Source organism: Sorex fumeus, unplaced genomic scaffold (genome assembly GCF_029834395.1).
Source record: "Sorex fumeus unplaced genomic scaffold, SorFum_2.1 ptg000265l, whole genome shotgun sequence".
NCBI classification, from domain to species: Eukaryota; Metazoa; Chordata; class Mammalia; order Eulipotyphla; family Soricidae; genus Sorex; species Sorex fumeus.
The window spans coordinates 13,077,495-13,103,995 of NW_026606322.1; the positions used below are offsets into that span (position 1 = coordinate 13,077,495).

Below are 26,501 nucleotides of genomic sequence, written 5' to 3' on the forward strand. Positions count from 1 at the left end.
GGCATCTAAAGGGCTCTCCATTTACAAAAGCTAAACATTTTTCTTGGGTGCTCATGGATCATTTTGAAGGAGAGATCACAAGCTGGGACACAAACAAGCCTTCACAAAATAAAAACAGAAATCATGAAATACTCTAACAATTCATAACATTGGCAGTTGTAAATAAATCACTTCAGCAAGCTGGGAAAAACTTAAAATACTTAGAAGTTAAATAATGCAATACTGAACAACCACTGGGACAAAGAAGAAATGAAAAGGATATAAAAGATTCCTGAATACACATGAGAATGAAGACTTGAGCTACAAGAACTTGTGAAGCACAGTTAAAGCTGAACTAAGAAGGAAGTTCATAGCACAATGGGGATTCATCAGGAAACAAGGTCTGGTTACAAGCAACCTAATGTCACACCTCAAGAAATCAGGATCAAAAAAGAGAGATGGGGGAGCTTAAAGTAAGTACAAGTAGGGAAGTATGCTATAATAAGAACCAAATTCTAAGCCTAATTATAATTAAATGGACCTTCCCAAATCTCATATTTATACTAATATCTTAAAGATTCTTGTTTTCAAGCACTCTACATCTACATTTATGTATCAGTTAAAGAAAAATTAAATATTTAAATATTAGGGCAGAATAGATATATGTGAACTTCTTTGAAAAGTCACTGCCTACATTAACTTAGTTTTGTTTTTTTATTTTTAGGAACTTCATTTTCACACTTTTAAAATATCTTCAAGCAATTTCAAAGCAACCAGATAACCTTAATTCAAAATGTACTGTTAAGAATTTGGTGTCATTAATAAATTGCTAGGAGGGGGTAGGGCATTTGACTTGTATGTGGCCCACCAGGTTTGATCCTATGTACTCTAAAAGGTTTCCCAAGCCATCCAGCAATAATCTCTGAACACAGCTAAGTGTGGCCCCAAATTGCTATTAGCAAAAATAATTAAAAAAATGAAATAGGCCTCCTAAAACTTTCCAAATGGAGGATATACTAGATCTTGAAATAATAATGTACTAATTGCTGAACACTTCATATTTCATCCCACTAAAAAGTAATCATGATCACATTAAGTTTTGCAATAGTGTCCTTTTCCTACTGTCAATGTAACAAAAGGGTTGAAGATAAAACATGGATAGGTCTTTGTTTTCACATAACCTGAGGAATCCTTTGAACATACTCAGTTAATATCTGCCTATCTTTTCCTTTGGCATCCTAATGGATTGTTTTTTTAAAAAAGGTAATACATGCAATATCTCCTTTTGAAGAAAATTAAATCTAATAGTAAAGAAAGGGAGGTGATACAGATAGAGAAACTGTTCAATGAATCCATTTCATAAATTTAAAACTCCAAGGAGGCATTTTTGTTTGAATTAGAAAAGTAATTGTGATGCCAGTTTGGATCTTCCCTGCACAAGGTCTCATGTGACTTGTACACAGATATCCTTAGTTAGAAATCAGCTCATATGACTACAAGGAAGCTTCCTCCACCAGTCCAGAGGTCACCACTAGGATTACATTGGTTTGTCCTTCCTGCATAGCCTCAAGTAGTTTAGGTTTATTGGGTTGCTCCCACCAGAGTACTCCTATTCCTCTGTGTTTATTTGGAAACTTCTTTCTTTGTGCTCTGTTGACTTGTTTTTCTCTTCTCCCTAAGTCCTTTGCATAGTTTATTCAGAGCAATGTCCTTTTTATATGGACACAGGAAGACAGTATATGCTATGCTTTTGTACTGTGACTCTCAAGTAATATATTTTCCTCCTGGGCATCTGTTCTCTCTACCTAAGTTAAGAGCTTGGTCATGGACAAATGCTGTCATGATCCAAAAAGTAGTAACTAGATTCGGATCCTGCTAGGGTTACTAATGATTAATCTGGTCTGAGCACTGTAGTCTGAGTCTGTGGCGAGATGTTCCCACGAGGGCTGTCCAACAACCCTCAATGTATCTCTTACTGTGTCCATACAAAAATAACTAGTATTAAGATGTTGATAGAATTATTGGACTGAGGAAAGGAGAAAAACACCTTAAGAGGTATTTTGCCCCTGGGCAGTCAGGAAGGGCTTTGGATGTACACCTAGGTGATGTTTCTGCCCTTGAACCTGGCAGTCAGGAAGGGCTTTCTTATGTTGATTTGGCTACCTGATTGGGCATGGTGTCAGCCATGAGTGCTGGGGAGTTGAAGAGACTAGAGAGCTGGAGAGAGCTGGAGAGTGAGGAAGAGCAGGGAAGCAAGATGGCGTGTGAAGAGGCTAGAAAGGGAGACAGAGAGAATAATGTAGAAGAAGAATACAGGAGCAGGCACGTGGAGAGAGAGAGCCCAGGCTGCAAGATGGAGCACAGAGAGATGAGTGGGAGAGACAAAATGAGACAGGAATGAGAAGCATTGTGAGACTGGAATGGAGGGCTCAGTGAGACTGGAACAGGAGCAAATGGCATCTGATCAATCAACTGGCTTGGCCCTCATTTCCTCCTTCCATCTGCCCCATGGCGCATTTTGGGGCCTCTCCCTGGCTGCCCCTGGAGATTCTATACAGTCACCCCCTGCTCTGCTTTTGGAACCATGAAGTACTGGAAATCTAACCTAGTCTTCCCACATGCGAAGCACGCACACTGATCTGTTTTGTTTCCTATTATTTTGTTTTCCAAACAGCTATTAAATAAAGCAAGAAATGAGAAAAGCCTGTTTTATGCCTTTACATTTTCTTTTCTTCCTTATATTGTGGGCATACTGCCAGTCACCTTTGATTTAATCAAATTGTAACTCAAATCTTGAGAGTTCACAATTTCTTATGTGGAACTTTTAGAAATGGAAATAGATGTTTTGGGAACGTAGGATTATGCAGATATTTATTTATAAAGGTGAAAGTTACATATTCTGTAAAGTTACAAAACATCTCCAATAGGGTATGGTACATATTCCTATAATCGAGCATATACATATTTCAGAAGCAAAAAAAAAAGAATTTTTCACTTCACATTAAATGAATAAAATAAATTCATGAGAGTAGCAGTTCAGGTCAGATCCTGGTGCAAAATAAGATGGGCACTTAAGATATTTACTGACTTTTTGAAATGTGATAACAAACAGTGGTACTATAGGGGCCAAGATATAATACAGAAGCTTGCCTTGCACATGGCCAACCCAGATTCGATCCCTAGCATCCCATATGGTATCCCGAGTACTGCAAGGAGTAATTAAAGAGTGCAAAGTCAGGAATAACCCCAGAACATCATTGAGTGTGTTTTGTTCCCCAAAACAAAAACAAAATGATAGAACTATACTGTTCATTGCAGATATGACAGGTATGTTCAAGTTAAGTTATGGAGAGGTGGGTAAACAGTGTTACTCAGAATCTTAAACTAGAGACAAGGTTCAACAGTGCCAGTGGGAACCCAAACTTACTGGTGTACTGGGAAAATGTGCATGGCCACAAAGGAAGCACAGGGCTGGGTCTGACAAGAGACCAGGCTGAAGTTACGGAGGTTCAGGTTTATGGAAGCCACAGAGTGAAAATAGTGCCTAAGAAATTCTGATCTGCGCAATGGTTATAATGCGGCTGTTGATGGTGCATGTGGCTGAGTTCACACAAGAACCCAGGATTGGACTCCCACAGCAGGGAACACAGAAGGCAGAAATGCAACAGGTCTGTGTATCTACGTAAAATCTGAAGACGCTGTGAGCACCCCTATAAAAAGAGAGAATATGAGGAAAAGTAAGATTAGGACATATACTCCATTAAAGGTTTATGGGGCATTAAGTTTACCCGTGAAATAAGGACAATAGTATGAATAACAGCACAGATTATTGCTATAGGTTAAGAGGAAAATAGGAGAAAGATCACATTCCATGAGAAAAACCAGAACACAGATCTTTTCCCCCTTCATTTACAATGAAATGAGAAAGGAATACCAGCCCTCCATTGTAGGAAGGAGTTTATTAGAGAGGCCAGTTAACAGGGAAGAGAAAACAAAACCCATAAAAATTCCTAGGTGCTGAGTTATTCGCTCCTATTACAGACACTGAAACAAGCACGAGATTGGGGAGAAAGAAAGAGAAAGCGGAAAGCTGCTATCACTTAAAAAAAAAAAAGGTAAGACTAAATTTATGGGTCTCAATGCAAGATGAAGATAAATCAACTGAGTCAAAGAACTTAATCGAAAGGATCACGCACTAGAGGTGGAAGATTCAGAAGAGGTAAAAACTGCTGAAGAACTGCAAATGAGGCAACAACAGGGGAAGGGTTAAATGTTATCACATGGAGAAAAACTCTGCAGCTCCTGTAAAGATGAGGAGCAGCTGCAGGTTCAGAAATAGACATTCCTGTCCACAGAGATGCTGTATTATAGAAGAGTGGCATGCATTTGGAAGAGGGCTCAAGTTTTCCTAAGAGACCCAGAATGGCAACACATCAAAGACAGTGAGCACCATCTGTGTATTTTTTTTTAAAGCATAGCGTTTATTTCTCGTTGCTATATAATTTTTACTTCTCTGACAACTTTTAGGGTCTTCTTTCATCCGGTGTTCTCCCACTGTTCATCAACTTGCTCGAGTGGGCACCAGTAATGGCTTCATTGTGAGACTTGTTGTTTCTGTTTTTGGCATATCGAATACGCAATGGGCAGCTTGCCAGGCTCTGCCGTGCGGGTGGGATACTCTCGGTAGCTTGCCAGGCTCTCCGAAAGGGACAGAGGAATCAAACCCAGGTGGGCCATGTGCAAAGCAAATGCCCTACCCTCTGTGCTATCGCTCCAGCCCATCACCCGTAATAGTCTAAAATATCACAATATACCTGGCTATTGATATTTTCTTATTCCTCCTATCCAGAACACAGGATACACCTTATTTTAGCCTACTTTAATTATATCATGTCTCCACAAATATTTTCTCTATCGCGTCCTTCCTCTGGATTTCCTTGTTTAAATCACAGATGGACTGATGATCCCCACGGCCCTTTCTCAGAGGGAGTCCGCTTCTGACTTTTCCATACTATGAATATTATTTAATTCTATTTTCTAACATTTTATATCTGATAAACCATTTTAAATTTGTACCATTTTAAATTTTCACTTTCTTTGTTCCTTTTTATATTGTTCACTTTTGTGTGTGAATATTGTTGCAGGAAGCAGTCTGTCTGGACCTTAAGCAGTTCTGTGCATTCCTGATGCACAGTGTCAGGTATACAAAGGTGTCACCTTTCTTTCTAGGCAGTTTCTCAGGGTTGTGTGTGCAGTGAAAAGACTTAAGGAATGAGATTATGTCTCCTGTTCCACAAAGCACATGCTTCTTATCTCTTACTAAAAAACAGTTAAGTTCCTCAATAATATCTGCTTTTGATTGTATTTTGTTTATGTTGCAATTCTACATAAGTTCCTGTGAGAAGAAAAGAATACAGTCAATAGAAGTAGCTTCCAAAACTAAAAAAAATCTTTTACCAGTTTTCATCCAAAGTAGTTCTCAGTGCCTTGCTAGAAATTCATTTTTAGTTCAAAAGGACTTGTGGAACTTGACAATACAGGTGGAACAAAGATTCTTTAAAAGACTTGTGGAGAATTTCACAGTGAGTCTAGGTGCATTACTGTGTTCATAGAAAAGAATGAGGTATCCAACCAAGGTGAATAGCACTTGGCAGATCAAAGAAACAGGGCAACAGGAAAAATATCCTCCTGATAACAATTTGTGGGCGGAGGATTCTCTAATAGATTAGTTATGGCAACAATAAAGATGAAAGCTTTACTGCTTAGCATGTTCAATAATTAAACATAAAGACCCATTTTAATTTTCTCCTCCTAAAATCGATTTTGAACACCATACCACGTTACTTTTAGTATGGTTTGAAGAAATTTAGTTTTTCAAATGAGGGCATAAGAAGTGAGGTAATTCAATCTCTTTTCTATTACATAGAATGCAGGCTACCATTAGACTGTTTCATGTGTAAAGTACATAAAATGTTTCTTCCTCTTCTTCCACATCTAGGTTTAAATGTGTCTATTTCCAGCTCATATTCACTTATGAGTATGTATTTTAACTTAGCTTCAATCAGACTTCTACATTCAAGTTGAAAAGGGTTGAGAAGAATGCAGGATGCCAGGATGTGCATGTGTGTGGACCCATCCAGGTGCGGGTGACGGGGAATGAAGGTGAGCGTCAACACAAGGAGGGAGTGAGTGATGGAGAGAAGCAGCTGACACACACATACGTGCGCACATGCGCGTGCGTGCGCACATGCGCGCACACACACACACACACACACACACACACACACACACACCAGGGAAAGAGGTAAGTGCCAGGATTACAGTGCTTAAAACCCTAATTGTAGGACTCAGAGAAAAGTGATCAAATATGACAAAAATCCCAAAGAAAAGGAGGTCTTAACACTGCAAAGGCAGTCTTTGCACTTCAAAGCCTCCAATTTATTTATTTGAAAATATCACTGCATTGAATCTGCATTCAATTAAAATACAAAGAGAGAACCTAGACTATTTAGATGCCTATGCCAACAATATGTCTGAATGTCTCCCTCCTTTGTGAAACATTGAAAAAGAAAATAATCAAGTACTTGGCTACAAAGACCCGAACCAGCACAGGCTATATGACAAAGTGAGTTGTTCTGAGAAAGGACATGGACTTCACAACATAACTGAGCTTTTGCTCTAGCTTGCCAGGAGATGACATATGTATGTGTTACAAACTGGTTTTAATTTAAGAGGCTTTTCCTTAGAGGGGTTCCGCCCTATATGCAATGGGGTCATATGCTATCTTCATAGAATAGCTTTCAAATGGCAATGTGCACTGTCAGATGAATCCCTGATCCTCCAAGATACAAAAGCACCTGATGTGTTGGGAAAGGTTGACATATCAGATCACAGCATATCTGAACATCTATCTTCTGGCTCCAATCACAAAGTGTGCAGGGTAGCATAGCTATAAAAGTCTCAGCTGGCCTTAACAACTGATGGATAAGAAGCAAGAGGCTTGCTTAGTCTTTTTCATCATATGAAATTTAAAATGTTAGTTGCAAGAAGGACCTCAGGAATTCAGCAGAAGCAAACACTCTTTTCACTTACTAGAAAACAAAGTTCCAGAGAGTTAAAGGTATCTGTACCCCCCCACCCTCTGCCCCAAGAATTTATGCATGATAGATTTAGGACTGAAGTCGCGATCTCCTGGGCTAGCCGTCTTTCAGGTTTTCTGACACATTATGGATCTTTACAAACTGGACTGCCTGGGTTTTAATCCTAAATTTTAGTAGGATGACATTGATTAAGTTATACAGTGCTCTGTACTTCTGGTGTTCATTCAAAGGAAAAGGAATAATACCGGAATTTGCCTCACAAATTGTTATGAGAGCTACATTACTAAAATACCCATAAATCATGTGGGGCAAGGCCTTGATTTAGCAAATGCAAAATGTGTAAATTCTAATGAAGTTGAAATGTATCCTCAGTTGGCAGGGAGCAAGAAATTGAAGTCAAGAACCCAGACAGGTATCCTTTGGAATAAATAATCTTGGGAAAATTGCTAGTCTCCAAAAGCCTTAGTTTCCCCATCTGTAGACCGGAGAACACAATTTTCACATCTGGGAAATTCACTGACTATAAGAATCAAATGAGGGGCTGGAGCAATAGCACAGCGGGTAGGGCATTTGCCTTGCACACAGCCAACCAGGATTTCTTTCCCAGCATCCCATACTGTCTCCCAAGCACTGCCAGGAGTAATTTCTGGGTGCAGAGACAGGAGTAACCCTTGAGCATTGCTGGGTGTGACTCAAAAAGCAAAAAAAAAAAAGAATTAAATGAGATTTAATAAGCAAGTTTTAGAGCAGTGCCTGACATATATGCAATGCTCATAATAACAGAATTTATTTAAAAAAAGAATTCAATTAAAAGTTCTAATTTTCTATTACCTATTTCCATCCTACTTTCAACTGTCTCCTTTCACCTTTCGCCATCTCCGTATCAAACTAAACAGTGAGGATTTTATTCCTTTTTTTTCTTTATAACATAGGAGTACTGCTATTAATTCAGCCATTTATTAAGCTGACTGAATTGGGCATGAACTCCACATTACTTTTTTTTATTCAGAATGTTACTTTTATTATTTTTGGAGATTTATGCCTAAACACTGAACGAAGTAAGGGGAAATTTAAAGATAATTTTTACTTGTTTGTTTGTCTGGCTTTTTTGGGTCATACCCAATGATGCTCAGGGGTTACTCCTGACTCTGAACTCAGAAATTACTCCTGGCATTGCTTGAGGGACTATATGGGATGCCGAGGATTGAATCCAGGTTGGTTGCATGCAAGGTAAACACCCTACCCATTGTACTATCGCTCCAGCCCCGAGATAATTTTTTAAATACACAAATGACCATATTTGTTCATTCACAATCACAATCACAATCAATCACAACCATCCTGTTATTCGTTGATTGCCTCGAGCAGGCCCCAGTAACGTCTCCTTCGTCCTAGCCCTGAGATTTTTAAAAAAGTGCCATATTCAAGGCTCTTTCAGAGTTAGGAGAATGAGACCCTTCATTTGTTCATTATCAATAGAAAATAAATGAGACTTTGGAGAAAGAAAAAGTAGAGGTATGAAGATATTTTCAAATCTCCATCAGTCCATTTAAGGCCTTAATCTGGCATAGTAATGCTTTTATGAAATGCAGAACTAGCTCATAAAGTAAAGATATGCTCTCCTCTCAGAATACATAATTGATTTACAATGTACACTGGTATAAAGCATATACTTGCTAAGGAGTTATACATGGTCACATACTTATATTTGAGTCACAGTATTTGTCAGAGGTGTGTGGAAGCCCCATTTGAGGACTGCAAGACTCAGGGCAGTAAAATGATAGCCTATAGCTCAGATATGATATATTATAAAACACAAAGCAAATGGGAGAGGCAAGAGCCAGTGAAAATAAACCCTAGACTGTGACAACAGAATTAAGTTTACTAAATGAATTAAGGTTACAAATGTTGGGGAAATACAGGAATAATCCAATGGACAGTGGTGTCAGAATATTAACAATTTGGTGGCACTTGTGAAATAATACCGTGCCCCTTAAAAAAATTCTTGTAAACTATTTTATACTTCAATAAAAATGGTTGACAGAATTGAGGGAGGGAAGCAAAGAGGGAGGGATGGAGAAAGAAAAGAAAGGAAGGAAAGGAAGGGAAAGGGAGAGAGGGAAGAACGAAGTTGGCTTCCGCCAATAATGCAAGAAAGGGTACCTGGAGTGACAGCAGTTAGGGCGCTTGCCTTGCATGCAGCCAACCCTGTTTGGAAATCAACCAGCATCATCAAGAATGATCCTTGAGTGCAGAGTGCAGGAGTAAGTACTGAGTACCACTGGGCGTGGGTCCCCCAAAACCAAACAACAAAAAAAGAATGGCATTTGGATTGATTGAACAGTCCTCTGAAGCTGGCTATTAAATCTATACACACAAACACATATGAACGAGAGCAAACATTAATACACAAATGGAGCGAAAAGATAGGAAAATATTATGTTATAATGTTTATTTAGTATTTATTATCCCAGAATACTGTATTTTATTTTAGATAACATAATAAAGGGAAGCTTTAAGCTATATTTTTATTCAGAAAGGAAACAGGGAGAAAGATCATATAAGAAATGGTTAAAAACACGGGGGAATGGTGCTGCCAGCAGGTCAATCTGTACCTGTGAGGCGAGTACATCCACAGCCTGATGGTGCCCTTCAGATTTCTAGATACCCCAAATTGCTGCCTGCTGTGCCTTTGGCTAGACCCCAACAACTTGGGGTCAAGTTTACCAAGAAAGTAAATGGCCAAAAGTTAGGTATGTGGGATACACACCCACAAACCACCTCTGCCTCAGTTATATAATTGGAGGCAAGGCTCTCTGGTTCCTGATTGAGCTGCTTAACTGCCATGATCCCAGAGACTCAAACAAATCTCAGAACCCAGTGGCTTTTAGCAGAAATGCGTCTGGTCCCCACAGTAGGTTACCAGCACCGGGCCACCCAGGGGGGAAAGGATGCTGTCCCTCCACCTGCTCCCCCTTGCGGCTCGGTGGCAGCCATCCTCCAGAGGCCAGTCATGTGACAAGACAGCGGGGCCTCACAGGATGGGGGGGGGTGGAACTGGCCCTTTCCTCCCCACCCCAACTAGACCCTGGGTCACCTCCTACACACGGTCTCTATGACTCCTGATCAAGCTGCTTAACGGCCATAATCCTAGAGACTCAGGAACAAATTTGGAACCCAGTAGGTTTGGGCAGAAATCCCTCTAGATTTGTTAAAATTTCGGAATTCTAAAATTGTGTGGCCATTACTATGGCCACGTGACATCATATGTTATTCATAATCAGCAATAGAAAACAAATTGTCTATGGTTGCCTTTTCGGCAGATATGAGTGTTGGGGTAAAATCCCAAATAATAATGGTGGGTCTGGTGTCAAAATATTGAATATAATCAAAGTAGAGAGAGAGTAATGTGGAAGTCATCTGCCCCACAAGTAGGGGGAGGGTGTGGGATGGGGGGTATACTGGGGTTTTTGGTGGTGGAAAATGGGTACTGGTGAAGAAACAGGTGTTTCATCATTGTATGACTGAGACTTAAATCCAAAAGCTTTGTAAATGCTCTCATGGTGATTCAATAAATAAATTTATAAAAAAGAGAAAAAAAAGTAAGGTGGAGTTCATGCCCAATTCAATCAGACTAATTAATGGCTGAATAAATAGCAATACTGCTACATTAAAAAAAAAAGAAATGGTTAAAAACATTGGAAACACTCATTGATTTTTTTAAATAGTGATCACAAGCTAGAGAATTTACATATTTAAAAAGCTATCAGATAGTTCCCGAAAGTCTGACACATCATTTAAGATATGAAATGCTTTAAATCTAGGTAAATAAAAATCATCTAGATTTTGAAAAACTATAATTGTAATTTAAAATACTTAAAATAATTTTAAGAATAACTGGAGTTCAGAATCCGGATTAAGTTGAAACGAGGCTAGATTTCTAATATTATAAAAATTCTATAAAAAATATAATACACTGTCTTGCTTTAATGTGCTGTTATTTTAATGGCCCCGAGAGACCGAATTTGTGCATTAATAGAATGACTCTCACTAATTAAAATGCAGGGATAACTGAAGTGAAAAGGCACTAACTGGATACAAAGCTGGGGTGAATAGAAAGAGCGACTCATACAATCAATACAAGCAAAATGTGAAAAGTAAGGATAAAGACTTGGTGTGCATAAAGTCCCAGCTAAATGAACAGTGGGCGCTGATAAGATGCCTCCAAGTAAAGTAAGTAAAGTAAAGGCCCTCCCGTTGATCGTCGATTTGCTCGAGCGGGCCCAGTAACGTCTCCATTGGAGACTTCGTTGTTACTGTGTCTGGCATATCGAATACTCTCGGTAGCTTGCCGGGCTCTCCGAGAGGGGCGGAGGAATCGAACTCGGGTCGGCCATGTTGGCCGCTTGTAAGGCGAACGCCCTACCCCTGTGCTATCGCTCCAGCCTCCAAAGTACGGTATAAATCTGAGCATGTAATTGGTTCATATTTGAGATCAGGCCTCCTTGGACTCTACCAGTGGCCTCAAGAGTTCTCCAGTGAGGATGAGGTGGGGACTTGAACTGAAGAGCAGAGTTCTCCCTGCAAAAGGACAGGTATGGAGACACTCTCGAATTGTTACTGTTTGTCAGCGAGGGTGTCCACAGAACATCTGTAGTTAAATGAGTTGCTACCTCTGCTCTCCACTATTAGTGAACTATAAGCATTTCTTGCTGTAACTTCTCCCCTTCCCTAAATTCTACTACATTTATATATAATTGGCTCCAGTTATAGTCAAACCTGTTCAGAGAGGTGGCCGTTGGCACTCTAGTTCAAACTTGGCTATTACATTTGTGAGGCACTTTGTTTTTCCTGGGTATATGAAAATTGAAATTGCTAATCAAGATACTTGAACATGAGGAAGAATGACAACTTTCTTGGGATATTACTGAAGCTAAACTTTGTCATAAGCAGAAGCTGAGTTATGAGACCTCAATAGTGACTCACACTTGCCATAAGCTGCCCTGACAACTCTCCTTTGGCAACTCATTATAGCATATTTTTTTAAAAAAAATTAAAAATTGGATGACACACTGTTCATAATGGGTAGAGGGGGCTGTGGTGGTAAACTGCCAGCAAGAAAAGAATTACTCAGTTAATAGGACTTTAAAATAAAAAACAAATTGTGTCATTGCTTGTGAAGTCAAACTGTATCACATGTTCAATATAAATCTTTATAAACAAGAATTATAAGGGAGACAAGGGAATAATCTCTGAAAACAACTTTTTTGTGTAGGCTTCTAATTTATACAATACATCTAGATTTAAGGACATAAAATAAAATGAACCCATCCCCCCACAAGAAACTTCAGTTTTGTGATCAGTTCTGGTCCACAGCATCATTGTGCTGCCTTTAGCCCTTTGCGGCTACCTTGCTGTGGATCTAAGTTCAACAAAGGAGTGAGATCACTCTGTATTGATTCCTTTTTCTTGTCTTCCCTCTGCCTGGCATCCTCTAGTCCCATTCATGTCACATCAAACTGAAAGATTTTGTCCTTTCTTAGAGCTGCATAGTATTCCACTGTATGTATGTGTTGTGTGTGTATGTAATATATATACATATGTATATGAACTTATAGATCCATTCATCTCTAGTTGGACATTTGTGTTGTTTCCATTTCTGACTACTGTACTAAGTGTTCGATGAACATAGGTGTGCATATACTCTTCAGAATAAATATCTCTGTTTTGTGAATAAATACCAAGAAGTGGTAAAGTGGTATTGCTGGGTCTTATGGGGAGTTCTTGTCCTATAAATTTGGTCAATTTAAAAAACATTAGCCAATCTAATGGGTGTGTAGGATGATTCATTGTGGCATGATCTCTAAGAATTAATGAGGAGTGTTTGTTCACATGCTAATTAATGGTGAGATGTATCTTTTCACATCACATTCTAATTAGTTAATACTAATGACTGATGAAAAGTATAAAAAATCTTTGTCCTCTTAAAAAAAGACTTGAATTACTATCTTCCTATTATTAAACTGTAAGGCTTCTTTATTTATTCTGGTTATTACTCCTTCATCTTCTGATATTTTTCCCCCAGTCTGGTTTGCTTGCTTTGTTTGGGATTTGTTTGGCTTTTTGTTTATTTTTGGTTTTCTTGAGCCACACCAGCTATGCTCAGGGCTTACACATGGGTCTGTGATTAGAGATCATGCCTGGCAACGACCAAGGGACCATATATAGTGCCAGGTACTGAACTATTATTGGATGTATGCAAAGCAATCGTTAACCCCTGCACTATTTCTTTGGCCAAGTCCTTTTTTTTTTAAATGGCATCTCTCCAAAAGTAAATATTAATGAGGTCTATTTTATCACCTGTTCTTTTCTCTTTTATGTTCCATGTTTTTGTGTTCTAACATGAGATAAATGTGTTTGCTGGGAGAGGGTACATACAGACATGCTTTTACAGTTTCGTATGAAGTTTATAGCTCAGCTGGAAGTAACCATTGTAAAACTTTTCAATGTGGAACTACCTTTTCTTGAATAAGGCTGCTATTTATCAGGTTCTACTTAAAAGTAAAACCACTGTTTTACATCACCTTTATAAAGGATTACTTGTAGTTTCCATAGAAACACATGCATTTGTAATAAGGCATTCAAAATGATTCAAACAAATACAGTTACATGGCATCGTTTTTAATAAAAAGGATAGCCTAAATAATTACTAACCACAAAACATTTGAAACAGAGATTATTGTATTCTAGAAAGTGCCAGTGAATTTAAAACAAGAATCATTACAAAGCTAAGATTTCCCTTTTAAAAACTTTAACAATTCTTATTCTTTGAAAGTTCGTATGCAAAAAATATTTTACAGTTAGGAGTTTCACATGTCATCTAATATTCACTGTAGTTAAAGCTACTGTATAGATATTATTCAAGGATTGCTTTAAGCTTTAATATCTACATAAGCAGTCAAAATTTTAAACCAACAACAATAAATAATTTGCCTTTAAAAATGAAATTTTTAACAAAAGATGAAAATTTTAGAACAAATTTTCTTATTTCAAATTACTTTTTAATCTAGACATGGCAACAGATCTTAAATTCAATGAAAACATATAAAATAATAACTAATCACCTCTAATGTATGCTTCTGATAACTCTAGTTAAATAATTATGTAGTTAAATATTATACTCAGAATTGGGTTAAGATGTCCACATAGAACACGAGTCCCAAGAAACAACAATGGGATAAAACAATCTACTACATATGTTATTTTGTCAGGGAAAACAAACGTTAAAGGTTCGAACTATACAGGGTCTTAAAATTTTATTAACTGTGCAAAAATCTGCATATTCTCATTTTATTCCCAATGCAAAAATCCTTGCTATAACACAACAAAGAATAGCAGTCTTTTAAATGAACACAGCAGAAAATAGATATTATTTCTTGTAGTAGCAGCCATGTTATCAGATAGACTGAATTATTTACAAAGTCTTTCTTATATTAATAAAATTGGTAATCAAATCTATTTTCTCATGAGCTAAAACAGCATATATGTTCCTGTATCATCTTTTCCTATTTTTTGTTGTGGGGCCACACCTGGCAGTGCTCCCTGGCTCTTCACTCAGGAATCACTCACTTCTGGAGGGTTTGAGGGACCAGATATGGTATCTGGGATCAAACCAGGTCAGTCATAAGCAAGGCAAGGGACTACCCAATGTACTATCACTCCAGTCCCCTGTAAGCATCATTTTGGTCCTACCTCTGTTTACCGAAACTACAAAGTAAAATTATACTCTACAGTTAAACACTAGGAAATAGGAAATCATTACGGAGCACAGTTCTGTGAAAAAAAAAATAAGCAAACACATAATTCTAGAAAATGCAAAATGAACTCAAATCTCTTAAAGGACAAGTAAGAGGCCTAAAATAATTCATTGTAAGTGTTGGTCATGAATGTGTTATCCATATTTGATAGTAATCAGCTTACAACGGTAAGAAAAATGAGTCCTGCAACATTTGTAAATATAAAAATGATCCTAAGACCTTTTTGAAAAATACAAGGCAGTATCAGTAACCTACCACACAAGTAGTAACCTACCATTCAATAAGTTCTGCCCCCTTCTAAGTAGTAAGTTTCCACGTGTCTGAATTTAGAACATTTCACTTCAGATACAGATGCCCAAATAGTTAAAATTACATTTTAAAAAATGAGTCAACAATATAAAAAAGTTGCAAAAATCAGCAAAGCAAACAAATGGAGATTACTATATATAAAGCTGAAGAATTAAAATCTCACTCTGAGAATATGAGCCAAAAGATCAATGAAAAAAAAATGGAATCAAGCAACAAACAAAACTATTGATGAAAATATATCTAAGGAAAATGAGTGATAACTGTGTCTACCATCACAGCTAAGAAAGGACATTTGTTTGTATTGTGGTTGCTTGGTAACTATGAAAATTCATCTAATATATGCTGCCAAGACAGTACAAAATTCCCATAGTCGTAAGAAAATGGAATGACTCTTAGGTTAAATGACCAAGGTTGACTCTTACAAGACAACTGTGGTCTTGATTACATCACCCAGAACAAATCCTTTTAAATGATTTCCATCTATTCATTTTTAATTTTAAACAAAAGATTTTTAAAAATCATCTGAGTATTTGGCATTTTAAATATTTCAACATTATGTATAATTAACTTAATTTAGCATTTCTAACTTCCAACACTTAAAAAAATTATGCCCCATGTTTAATTGTTGAGTACTTTCTTAAACCAATGAACACTTTAGAAACAAATTTGCCAGTAAATGAACCAGTTTAAATCAAGTGATCAATTATTCATTTTCTGGCTCTTTCTAAAACTATCCTACATCACTTTCTAGTTCTCCGCCATTTCATGAAACAATAAACTGAAATATTAAATAATACATTGCATTTCACCACATAATTATCACACTGTTTTTTAAGTCAAAAACTGGTTTTCAACAATTCATTGTGTAATCATCACCTGGTATAATTCTGTCATGGCACTTAAACATTAAGCAGAGCAGCAATGTATTCAGCATGGGTATATGAAAGAGCATTTGTCTTCTTATGCACTTCTATTCACAAGCCTCAGTATAGGCTCCATCCGTACGCATAAACTAATCCTTTAATTTGCACAATTAATACAATGAATGGATGATGAACAGTGATCACCTGCTGAAAATACTAAGGACAGTATTTGATATGAATGTGGGTAACTAAGAGCTGGGACCTTGTACTACATGTAACAGATGTCAAAAAACAGGAATTTCAAACACACTAGGTGGATCTGAAGATAATTCACTGTGACACAGTGACGAAGTTAAACACACCTTCTGATGAGCACAGAACACTGCATCACTGCATAAGGAAATCAATGACTAGCACAGAAATTTCATAAATCCATACTTCACCATGCAAATTTTCTCATGTCTAATATTTCAATTATAGCACACAAGCAATCAAAATTAATTTTTTTACTTTATTTTCAGTCTGGAAAATTATTCACTAATCTGTCATAAAGAAATTATAATGCATTAATTTCCTATTCAATTTTAATATATATTTATTAGTATTCCATACATGCTTATCTCGTGCCAAAGGCCACATCAGAATAAATTATTTAAGTAATGCAAAGATTATTTCTTAAAGCTTCACAAAACTTTGGTACCCCATCTTTGGCAAAAATATTGGCATATAATCTGATTATTATGCAGTAAAATGGTAATTTGTGGAAACTTACAAAGTTAAACCCATGTTGCTCTTCCTCCCTTCTAAAGTTCCTCAAATAAGATTACTATCTCCAATAATACTTTGAAAGTGACTAACACAGTAACAAGTACTTTAGTGTAAATTACATTGATACATTTTATTCTAAATTAGATATTTTAATTAGCTTAATAAAAACTTTTTGAAGTGCTTAAGATAGAGGACTCATTTCAATTAGGGGAAGAAAATACTGGAATCATCAGAAAAGGAGAAAGGCTATTATGGAAATGAATTAAGAAATGGAATAACCGAGAAGCCAGGAATACTAAGAAAGTCTTAGAGAAAGTAGTTGGATATTGATGCAGGTACAATTATATACAATTATATACACATACTAACACTAGCAGGGCCCCTTGGAGAGTAGCGGGTTGAGTTTCCCTCCCTGCCCCGACCAGGGCTCCAGCAGCCGAAGACCTCCAGAACCAGCCACCACCATGCTGAGACCACTCTCCACACGCATGAAGGTACCAGCAGAGGAACAAAGGCATGCGGGTCCCGGGACTGAGATCTCCAAGCCTGCTTGGATCGGGGCTGAGCATCCTCCACCCAGATCCTCCATATTCCAGTAGGCAGGGGTCACACCCACCAACTGGCGCTGTTTAATCCCATCAACAGCTGAGACCCAGAGACTATAAAACCCAGCTCCCGGAAGCGTGCGGCCGCAACATCTTATTATCTCATTTTTACTTTGGACAAACTGGCAGGCTACTGAATGTAACCTGCCCACACGGCAGAGTCTGGCAAACTCCCCGTGGCGTATCCAATATGCCAAATACCAGTAACAATGATGGGTCTCTTTGTCCTAACCCTGAAAGAGCCTTGAATATGGCACTTTCTAAAAAATCTCAGGGCTAGGACGAAGGAGACGTTACTGTGGCCTGCTCGAGGTAATCGATCAACAGGATGGTCGTGATAAAATTAAGACATTCCTAAAAATTCTATGTTGTACAATACATGAAAAAAAATTGGTATCAATCAATAGTCCAAGAGTGTCTCCAAATAATAATTTATAGTTAAAGGGTAGTAATAAGTATAATGTTACAAAATTAATCCCTAGTAATGCAAATTAGGCACTCTGGCAGGCATGAATGCCTCACATCTCTGCACAAAAAGGTGAACAATCTAAAACAACTCTTCATTTAGATGTATATAATAGCTTAACCAACATCTTAACCAACATCTCCATCACAGAATCTACTAGTCTTAAAAACAATGATTAAACAACACAGACAACAATTTAAAAATGACTAAACATTATAAACAAAGACACAGAGATAAATTACCTTAAATAATATATTGTGTATATTATTCTCATGAAAGTCCATATATGTATATATATATAGCCCTGCCATTTTTTATTGTTAGCATTTTTAAAAAATAAAACTTTCAAAGAAAACCCCTATTTCCAAGACAGAAAATGTAAACTAAGACTCTGAATTCAATGTAAAATTAGATTGATAATGTCAGTGTAAAATTTAATTCACAAATAATGAATAACTATTCTCTGAAACCAACTGAGTTCCTTTGTTCTAAACATTTGAAATAACTTAGTTCTGTTCAAGACTTCACAGTACTTAGAAATAAATGCCCACCCCCCCAAAGGAAATGGTGCTTTTAAATAAAGAAAGCTATTATATCCTCTAAAATTTGTCAAGGAATTTCATTGTGCTTAGCTTACTGTATTTAACTTCAATAGTTCTTTAACTTCTGTATATATACTTAAGAGTTAGTCTAGAGTTAACCCCATTTAAGACTTAGTTCTTTGATGGCAGTATGATTTTAATAGAGGTCTTAAGTAAAGCATTCAAGATTCACTGTCCTGATTGCATCTCAATAATACAAATTTAAGTTTTGAAAACCAAGGCATAATACACAATCAACTTAATGTCTAGGATAATACCCTTTTGCAAAGTTTCCAAGTTGTGCTGAGATATTAAAAATATTCCTTCTCATAAAGCTTAGTATTTTATCTTGATTAATGTTCAAGCTTTATCATGGCTTATTTAGTATAGCAACAATATTTTGGTAGTATAATTAAAAACTTGAGTTTTTTTTTCAGCAATTATGAATTGATACTGAAAATTCTTTGGAATCATTAAATGTTAGAGGTTGTCACCTTGTTACAGTGTCTTTATGAAAAATAATAGCTTTCCATAAAATTTGCATATTGTTTAAAGTAGTCTAGCTGTTACAAAGTCATAAAATTGTAATTGTTTATAGTTAAAAAAATCTCTCTGTACAGTTTATTCATAACTGAAAAACATTTCTATAGTTGGAATTATTTGCACCAAAAATATACTTTTGTATTTATTATACCATGTTTAGAAAATAAAACATAAATAAAAGATAGAATGTATTTTACTGTCCTCAGTTAAAATGTATTTCCTAAATGTAAACTCTTCTGTAGCATCATTATCTAATAATATGAGAAAGTTGGGGATACTTCTACGGCTCTATCTTCAGGCAAAATCAAGTTTTATATTTCCCTCATGCATGTGAATGTCTTTATGCATCTTCTCTATAGCATGCAATAGTTTCCACTCAAGGAAAAAGAATGTATGTTCACAATTCTAGCCAAGTCCAATTCTATTAACATATATTAAGGAAGAAAATCCTCAAGAATTGGCTATTATCACAAAAACAATGACAGAGTAATGCAGGAGGGAATGAATGAACTGTGATTTCCCATGGTTTCCCAAGGTCACAGTACTGATGGGCGGTGAGACTTTCCTCCTTAAAACATGGCAGCATTTGAGACTCGGGTCACTAGGTCTGGCTGTAAAGGTTGAGGACTACAATGACTTCATGTAGGTACCATTTCATGAGGTGTCTAGTACAGAGGAACATTCTGGAGGCATTTACTATTAAAACATGCTATCCTTGCATGAAATAATTAGATTGTAATTACACACTTACCAAATATCTTGGTTACCAGGAAATGGTTCTATGTACTTTGCATTTTGATAACATATTTTATTATAACACAAACAGCCATAATTAACGTGGCATTTTGATTTTTGAATCATAACAAATTATCCTACAGATGGATAATGATTTTATCTAATTATTCTTAAAGGCATTACAGAATTAAAATCTCAGTTCCAACTCATATTCTTTCTGCCTTTCCTATGCAAAATAAGAGCAAGAAATCAGCAACTGATTGTTCTCAATATTTTAAAGAATAAGTTCTATAATGAGAAGATGAAAACCTTTTTTTTTTTACCAATTTTATTTTACAGAGGAAGAAAAAGTTGCAAAGTCACTAAGTGATCTGACTCTCAGTCTAATACTTAATAGTCATTAGCAGATACTCTCCCAACAATTTCTTTAGAAACCTTATTTCTGTAGCCTTGGTAGTACCAAAACTTGGTACTACCAAGGCTACAGAAATAGCTTAAAATTCTGGTGTACATGTCTTGCATGCAGAAACCACAAGTCTGATCCCTACCCACACATAGTCCCTTGAGAGCACTGATTGGTGTAGCCCCAGTGGTTCCCAGGGCCTTTGAGCCCAAGCAGTACTGCCTTCTTGGCCAGGAAGATCCATAATCCTGCCTGAAACTCCCCTCAAGTTCTTTTCACTATTTTTTCCACAAAACTCTTCATTTAACAAAGTTTATGCTTTTCATTATGTTACTTAAAACAAGTAAAATGATTAATCAACAACTGAGCAATTTCATCACATGCTTCAACACTCCTACCTCGAAATTAATTCATGCAGGAAGGCTTCTTTAACTTCAAGGATATTAAAATTTTAATTTATACTGCAGTCAACTTCAAATCAAGAAAAAAACTTTCTTTTATGTTTATCTAGTAGTGTCTATATACAAAAACCATTAAAGAATTTTAACTAAAATTCAGGACATAACATCTGAGCCAAATAAATTTTTCTAATTCTTGTTTTTATAAATATTTAATTTGAAAATATTAAATATAAAATTATATAATCTGTTGATTTTATGAACTCGAATAGGGATGCCCTACAAAACTGCTTCCATTATTCTAAAAATAATTCCCATAACTAAATATAGTAATCCTCTCATTAATTACTAGCTTGCTTTATGGAGAAAGACAGTTACCCTCCCACAGCAGCTCACAGTTCTAGTTAAATATTATACTAACATTGCAGATTATTTAACAAGTTCATGTATATACCAGAGATATGAAATTCTACTACTACGTGAAAACAAGTGATTTAAAAAGATGGCACATCTTGACCCCATACAACACCTGTAAGATAATGAAGTTGGTGTCCATTACCAGAGTGTGCACATCACTAAATGTTCTTCATTGCCTCATGCTGGGGCAGTAAACTGATGATACGATATATATAGTCAACAAGGAATAGAAGCTGTGAACATCCTAATATATTCACTTGGAGGTTTTTCCACCCAATTAGATGATTTAACTTAATCAAGTTAAATTAATCCTCAAAGATACAGGACATATTTTAGGAAGAAAATACTATTTATAGAGGTAGGGTTAGACGTCCATGAGGCTGCAGGAGGATTAGCGCAAAAAAGAAAAAAAAATCACTAAAAACCAAAATAAAATACTCATTCTGATTGTTTAAACCTGGGGAGCATGGTGGAGGGAATGGTCGTTTTTACTCCAAGGATCATTTGGATATTGATAATCTCATTCACAGGACATACAATACAAGCAGATGGGTCACAGGCAGCTGACAAAAAGCACACTTATCTGTCCCATCAGGTACCAGGTCTAGACCAAACAATTTCAAGGACTTTAAATGGCCTGCGGGCCAGATATATTCCCCAGCTCTGTGCTAAACATGATCAATATATAAATTTAGATATAGAATATGGCAGAAACACTGAATTTTACATGAACTGATTCTTAAATAAATTTCTAAAGTTTTCACTGTGAAATATGGCAAAATATTTATAGCCATATTTTTTAACTATGCTATCTAAAACTTCTGTTGCTAAAGGAATGCCAAAGTTTTATCCTAGAACATACTACCACACACGCGCGCGCACGCACGCACACATGTATTCATACTCCAAGGAGAAAAGTCTATTCTCATAGACTTCCAAAAAACATTTAACTCTCTACTTCTTATTTGTAAATGCTTATTTTAGAATAAATTTATGTCAACAAATCATACCAACAATTTACTAAAATTGCCACAGGCTTTAAATATCTATATTCCCAATAGTGTTTATAATTTGTAGATAAAATTTGATTCCCAAAATGTTTCACAGAAACAGCAAATCAATATATAATGTATTATTATGCAACATTTAATGCATAGCAATACATTTTGAAATAACATACATGGCTTAGCATTTTTTTTTAATCTCATTTTAAGTGTAACAAATACTTACCTGATAAGAAAGGTCTTTTCGAGGCAAAGGAGGGGACTGTTCTTCATACATTGGAGGTTTATGTGTGGGTGGAAGATCAATCCTGCATTAAAAAGATTTTAAAATGTGATTACCACACTTCGGAAGAAAAAAGAAGGAAAATAATCAGAGTTTCCTTAAGTTTTGTAGACATTTTTCCTTAATCAATATGCATCTTGCCTTAAATGTTTAATTTCAATTCAGCTTTTGTATTTCCATTAACTTATAAGTGGAAAAAAAAGTAAATTGGTTTTAAAGGTTCTAATGTTTACAAAGATCAAACTATTTAACATTTAAAGCAGTAGCACAGAAGCATTTTTTTTAATTACCAAGGAAGTTATCTAGTATATGAATCCATTTAAATATTGTACAATTTTACATTCAGTCATATCTAAAATATTAAAAAAAGATGTGTGAAATGGAAATCAAATGTGATAGAAGACATTTTACTCCAAAATGTCATAACATTATTTAAGATTATATCTTAAAATAGTAATATAAAAAGTTTATATTGCAATTTGGAAACACTTCCAAAAGTTTCAAAATCCCAGATCATTGTAAATATCCGTCATCTAAATTAAGGTTTTTAAATACGTAGATCACTAAAATCTAACCTCCTGAAATAAGCAAAGGGACCATTATTATATCATGAGGAAATACATTTATTTCTGCCAAGATGACCTAATCTGATTTTTAAAATCAGTATTTTTATATATTTAAACATTGTTTATCTAAAACAAAACAACAAAATATATAGCCTTTAGCTCACTGTACTTTAGGAAAAATTTTTCTAGATGCTTATATTTCAAAATCACAGATAGTTAATATTCAATTCTTGTGATTAATAAAACAAAAATGCTATTTATACTGAAGGATACATGATTGAGAACTATAGGGAGTGACATAAATACAAACTCTCTAATGTTCAATAACATCATAATGCATACATGAAATATTTTATATAGGTAAAGGTAAAGGTAAAGGTCCTCCCGTTGATCGTCGATTTGCTCGAGCGGGCCCAGTAACGTCTCCATTGGAGACTTTGTTGTTACTGTGTCTGGCATATCGAATACTCTCGGTAGCTTGCGGGGCTCTCTGCTCGAACTCGAGCAAATTTTATATAATTTCAAAGAATAAGTAAAATGCTAACATAGATGTATTAGCCTACTACTAAACTATGCTTTTTTTAAATTACAGAAATCCTAAAATAATTTGGGAACAAGATGAAGTTAAACACACTATTTAGTTTAGTATTTTGAAATATTAAACCACTCCAATCATTACAGTCCTTTTATTTAAAGTAATTACTTTCACCCACTTAACAAAAAAGCACAGCAAATTTATAGTTTAAGATTCCACAAATCACCTAGGTGAGAAAACAAAGGCCAGAGAGCTGTAATCTGCACAAGATTACAATCTAATCTGCGATTGATCTAAGACCAGCCCCTAGATGTCTACAATCAGAAAAGATCAGTATTATAAGTGTCACATAAGAGAGGCAGAGACGTATACAAAGTATTATGAAGACAAAACTTCATCTGAGTATCAGCTCTAGGTCCTAATGTAAAAACATGAATAAAAATGCAATAATGCCAATTGTAAAGAACTACACAGATAATAAACATTATCTTCGCGGTCACGGTCCTCCCATTATTCATCAATTTGCTCGAGCGGGCCCAGTAACGTCTACATCGTGAGACTTGTTGTTACTGTATTTGGCATATTGAATATGTCACGGATAGCTTGCCAGGCTTTGCCGTTCGGGCGAGATACTCTTGGTAGCTTGCTGGGCTCTCCGAGAGAGGCAGAGGAGTCGAACCTGGCTCCGCCGGGCTGGCTGCGTGCAAGGCAAATGCCCTACCGCTATACTATTGCTCCAGCCAAAAATATTCTATTGAATATTCCAAAAATATTCTATTGAATAATATAATGAAATTATAAGATGCTCAAAATAATTTGGAATAAGTATGAAAAATATTCACATTTTACAAAGGAAACAAAGGTGTTGATGAAATAAAGTGAATTAGCACACTGGTACAGCAGCAAACTGCAATTTCGGTTTTATAATTCTATCTTGATGAGCAAACATCATGCAATTTGTAATTCACCAAAACCAAAATTGTTTTAAGAAAAAGCTTTAATATCTAATGTCCTGTCCTGTCCTGTCCTCCCGTTGTTCATCGATTTGCTCGAGCGGGCCCAGTAAGGTCTCCATTGTGAGACTCGCTGTTACTGTGTTTGGCATATTGAATATGTCACGGGGAGCTTGCCAAGCTTTGCTGCATGGGCGAGATACTCTCAGTAGCTTGCCGGGCTTGGAAAGACAGTATAATCAAACACTGAAAAGGAAGTCTAGGACTTTTCTTGGGTGCTTTTCAACACTGTTCATTCAACAAGATGTACTGTGAGACAGTCTACTGAAAACAGTCATCACTAATGGTATCCTTACTTCCTTATTTCAGACACTTCACAATATGTAAAAACTGATGCATACTAAACACATATAGGTGAGTACAGTCAAGGTATACCTACACTTTATCAAGATAGGATGGCCTCTTTTTTCGGGGCGTCAGCAGTACAGTCACGAAGATAGCAATGATGAAAAGGGCAAGTACAGCTCCAATTACAGCTCCAGCTACAGCTATGGAAGAGGTCGGCTTAAGTGGAACATCTGGAAAGTAATAAAAATTAAGGTTTTCAAATAATTTTAAGAGTTGCTGAATCTATATACCCTGGTTTCCATAACGTGCAAGGAATATCAGAACTATATTATGCAATGACAAATTTAGAGGACACTGAAGAATTTATTACTTTTAGGTACAGTATACTAACACCCTTTGTTTTTAACATGTCATGCTAGTGTTCTGGTTTTGCCTTAAGTTATGAAAATATTCTCAAAAGATACAAATAAATGATCTATTCTCCATGGGCAAAGACTGTCTGAGAAGAGAACAGAGAAAAGGATGGAAACTCAAGTTTACCCTAAAATATTAATCACAAAAAAGTCATAATAAGTTAACAAACAATGGACACATTATCTCTATTCTATTTTGAAGAGACAAAGAAAAACATTGCAAACCTAATAGACAGCAAAAATGCAACACTGTAAAATTTTGAGACTGGAAGTATTAAAATAGTAGTTTTGCAGAAATTTCCATTGATTTCTGCAGTTAAACAAAGTTCCCTAAGATATAATTACCATAAAAATATTAAATGGAACTCTTGCCCTGTTTGTTAATGAAACTATTACATGATTTTTAAATATTGATTGCTGTGAGATTGTACTACAAATTTTATTGTAAATGTTTTAAAACATATTTAACATTTCATAGAGTCGTTTTTGAAAATAAAAAGATTATTTTATGGTCTCCCAGCTACGAGAATTTACTAACATATTTATACCTGTGTGTTCAAAGTTAAGTTTACAGGTAGGACAAACCATCAATTTCTGAGTGGGTATTATTTATATATTTTGGAGACTTTACTGGTGCCTGCTCGAGCAAATCGATGAACAATGGGAGGACAGGGCTACAATGCAGTCACATTAAGTCAGTAATGAAATTTTATGGTGACTAACAAGTTACAAAGTGTCATTATAGGCATATAAAAAAGTCCCAATGAAGTCACTTTAAAGAATGTTCTTTTAAGCAATATTTAATTTAGGAGAGCTAGGGCAACAGCTGACCTGGGTTCAATCCCTGGCGATCTCTAAGCATGAGCCAGGAGTAAGAACTCAAACTCATCACAGCTGGATGTAGCCCATAAACAAACACAAAGCAACAAATATTAAAAATAACACTCAGTTCTGTTTAAAAACTGCTCATTCAATGAGTTACAGAAAGTAGTAGGGGGAAATGATGAGTAGAATAGAAATTTCTAGTTGTAGGCTTCTACTGGAAATGTTTTTGGTTTGGTTTTGGTTGCTTCTTGGCCACACCCATCCATGCTGAGGGATTACAAGAGGTTCTCCACTCAGGTAACATTTGGTGGGCTTTGGGGACCATTATGAGTTCCTGAGATGGACTCTGGGTAAGCCATGTGCAAGGGTAGTATCACTTTACTACTTGGTTCAGGGCCCGGGAATGTTTTTTAATACATCTCACTTAAATCCTTCTTTTGAATCCTCTACTTGACAATAAAGATCTCTCTGATTCACTTAACTTGGCATTACTTTTAAGATCTAAGGGTTGACTAAAAATGTAAACAGAATTAAGTTTTGGAATTTTAATGTGTTTTTCATAGAAGTTTAAAAATGTTTGATCTGCTTAT

At 36.1% G+C, this 26,501-nt stretch overlaps 1 protein-coding gene across 1 annotated transcript in view; it reads right to left on the reverse strand.

Moving 5' to 3' along the window:
• NECTIN3 (nectin cell adhesion molecule 3) overlaps positions 1-26,501 on the reverse strand; it is a 105,490-nt gene that overhangs the window by 18,235 nt on the left and 60,754 nt on the right. The window contains exons 7-8 of the mRNA XM_056109381.1: positions 24,765-24,903; positions 22,215-22,296 (exon numbers count right to left, since the gene is read on the reverse strand). Coding sequence (XP_055965356.1) covers positions 22,215-22,296; positions 24,765-24,903 — 221 coding nt within the window. The remainder of the gene's footprint in view (positions 1-22,214; positions 22,297-24,764; positions 24,904-26,501) is intronic.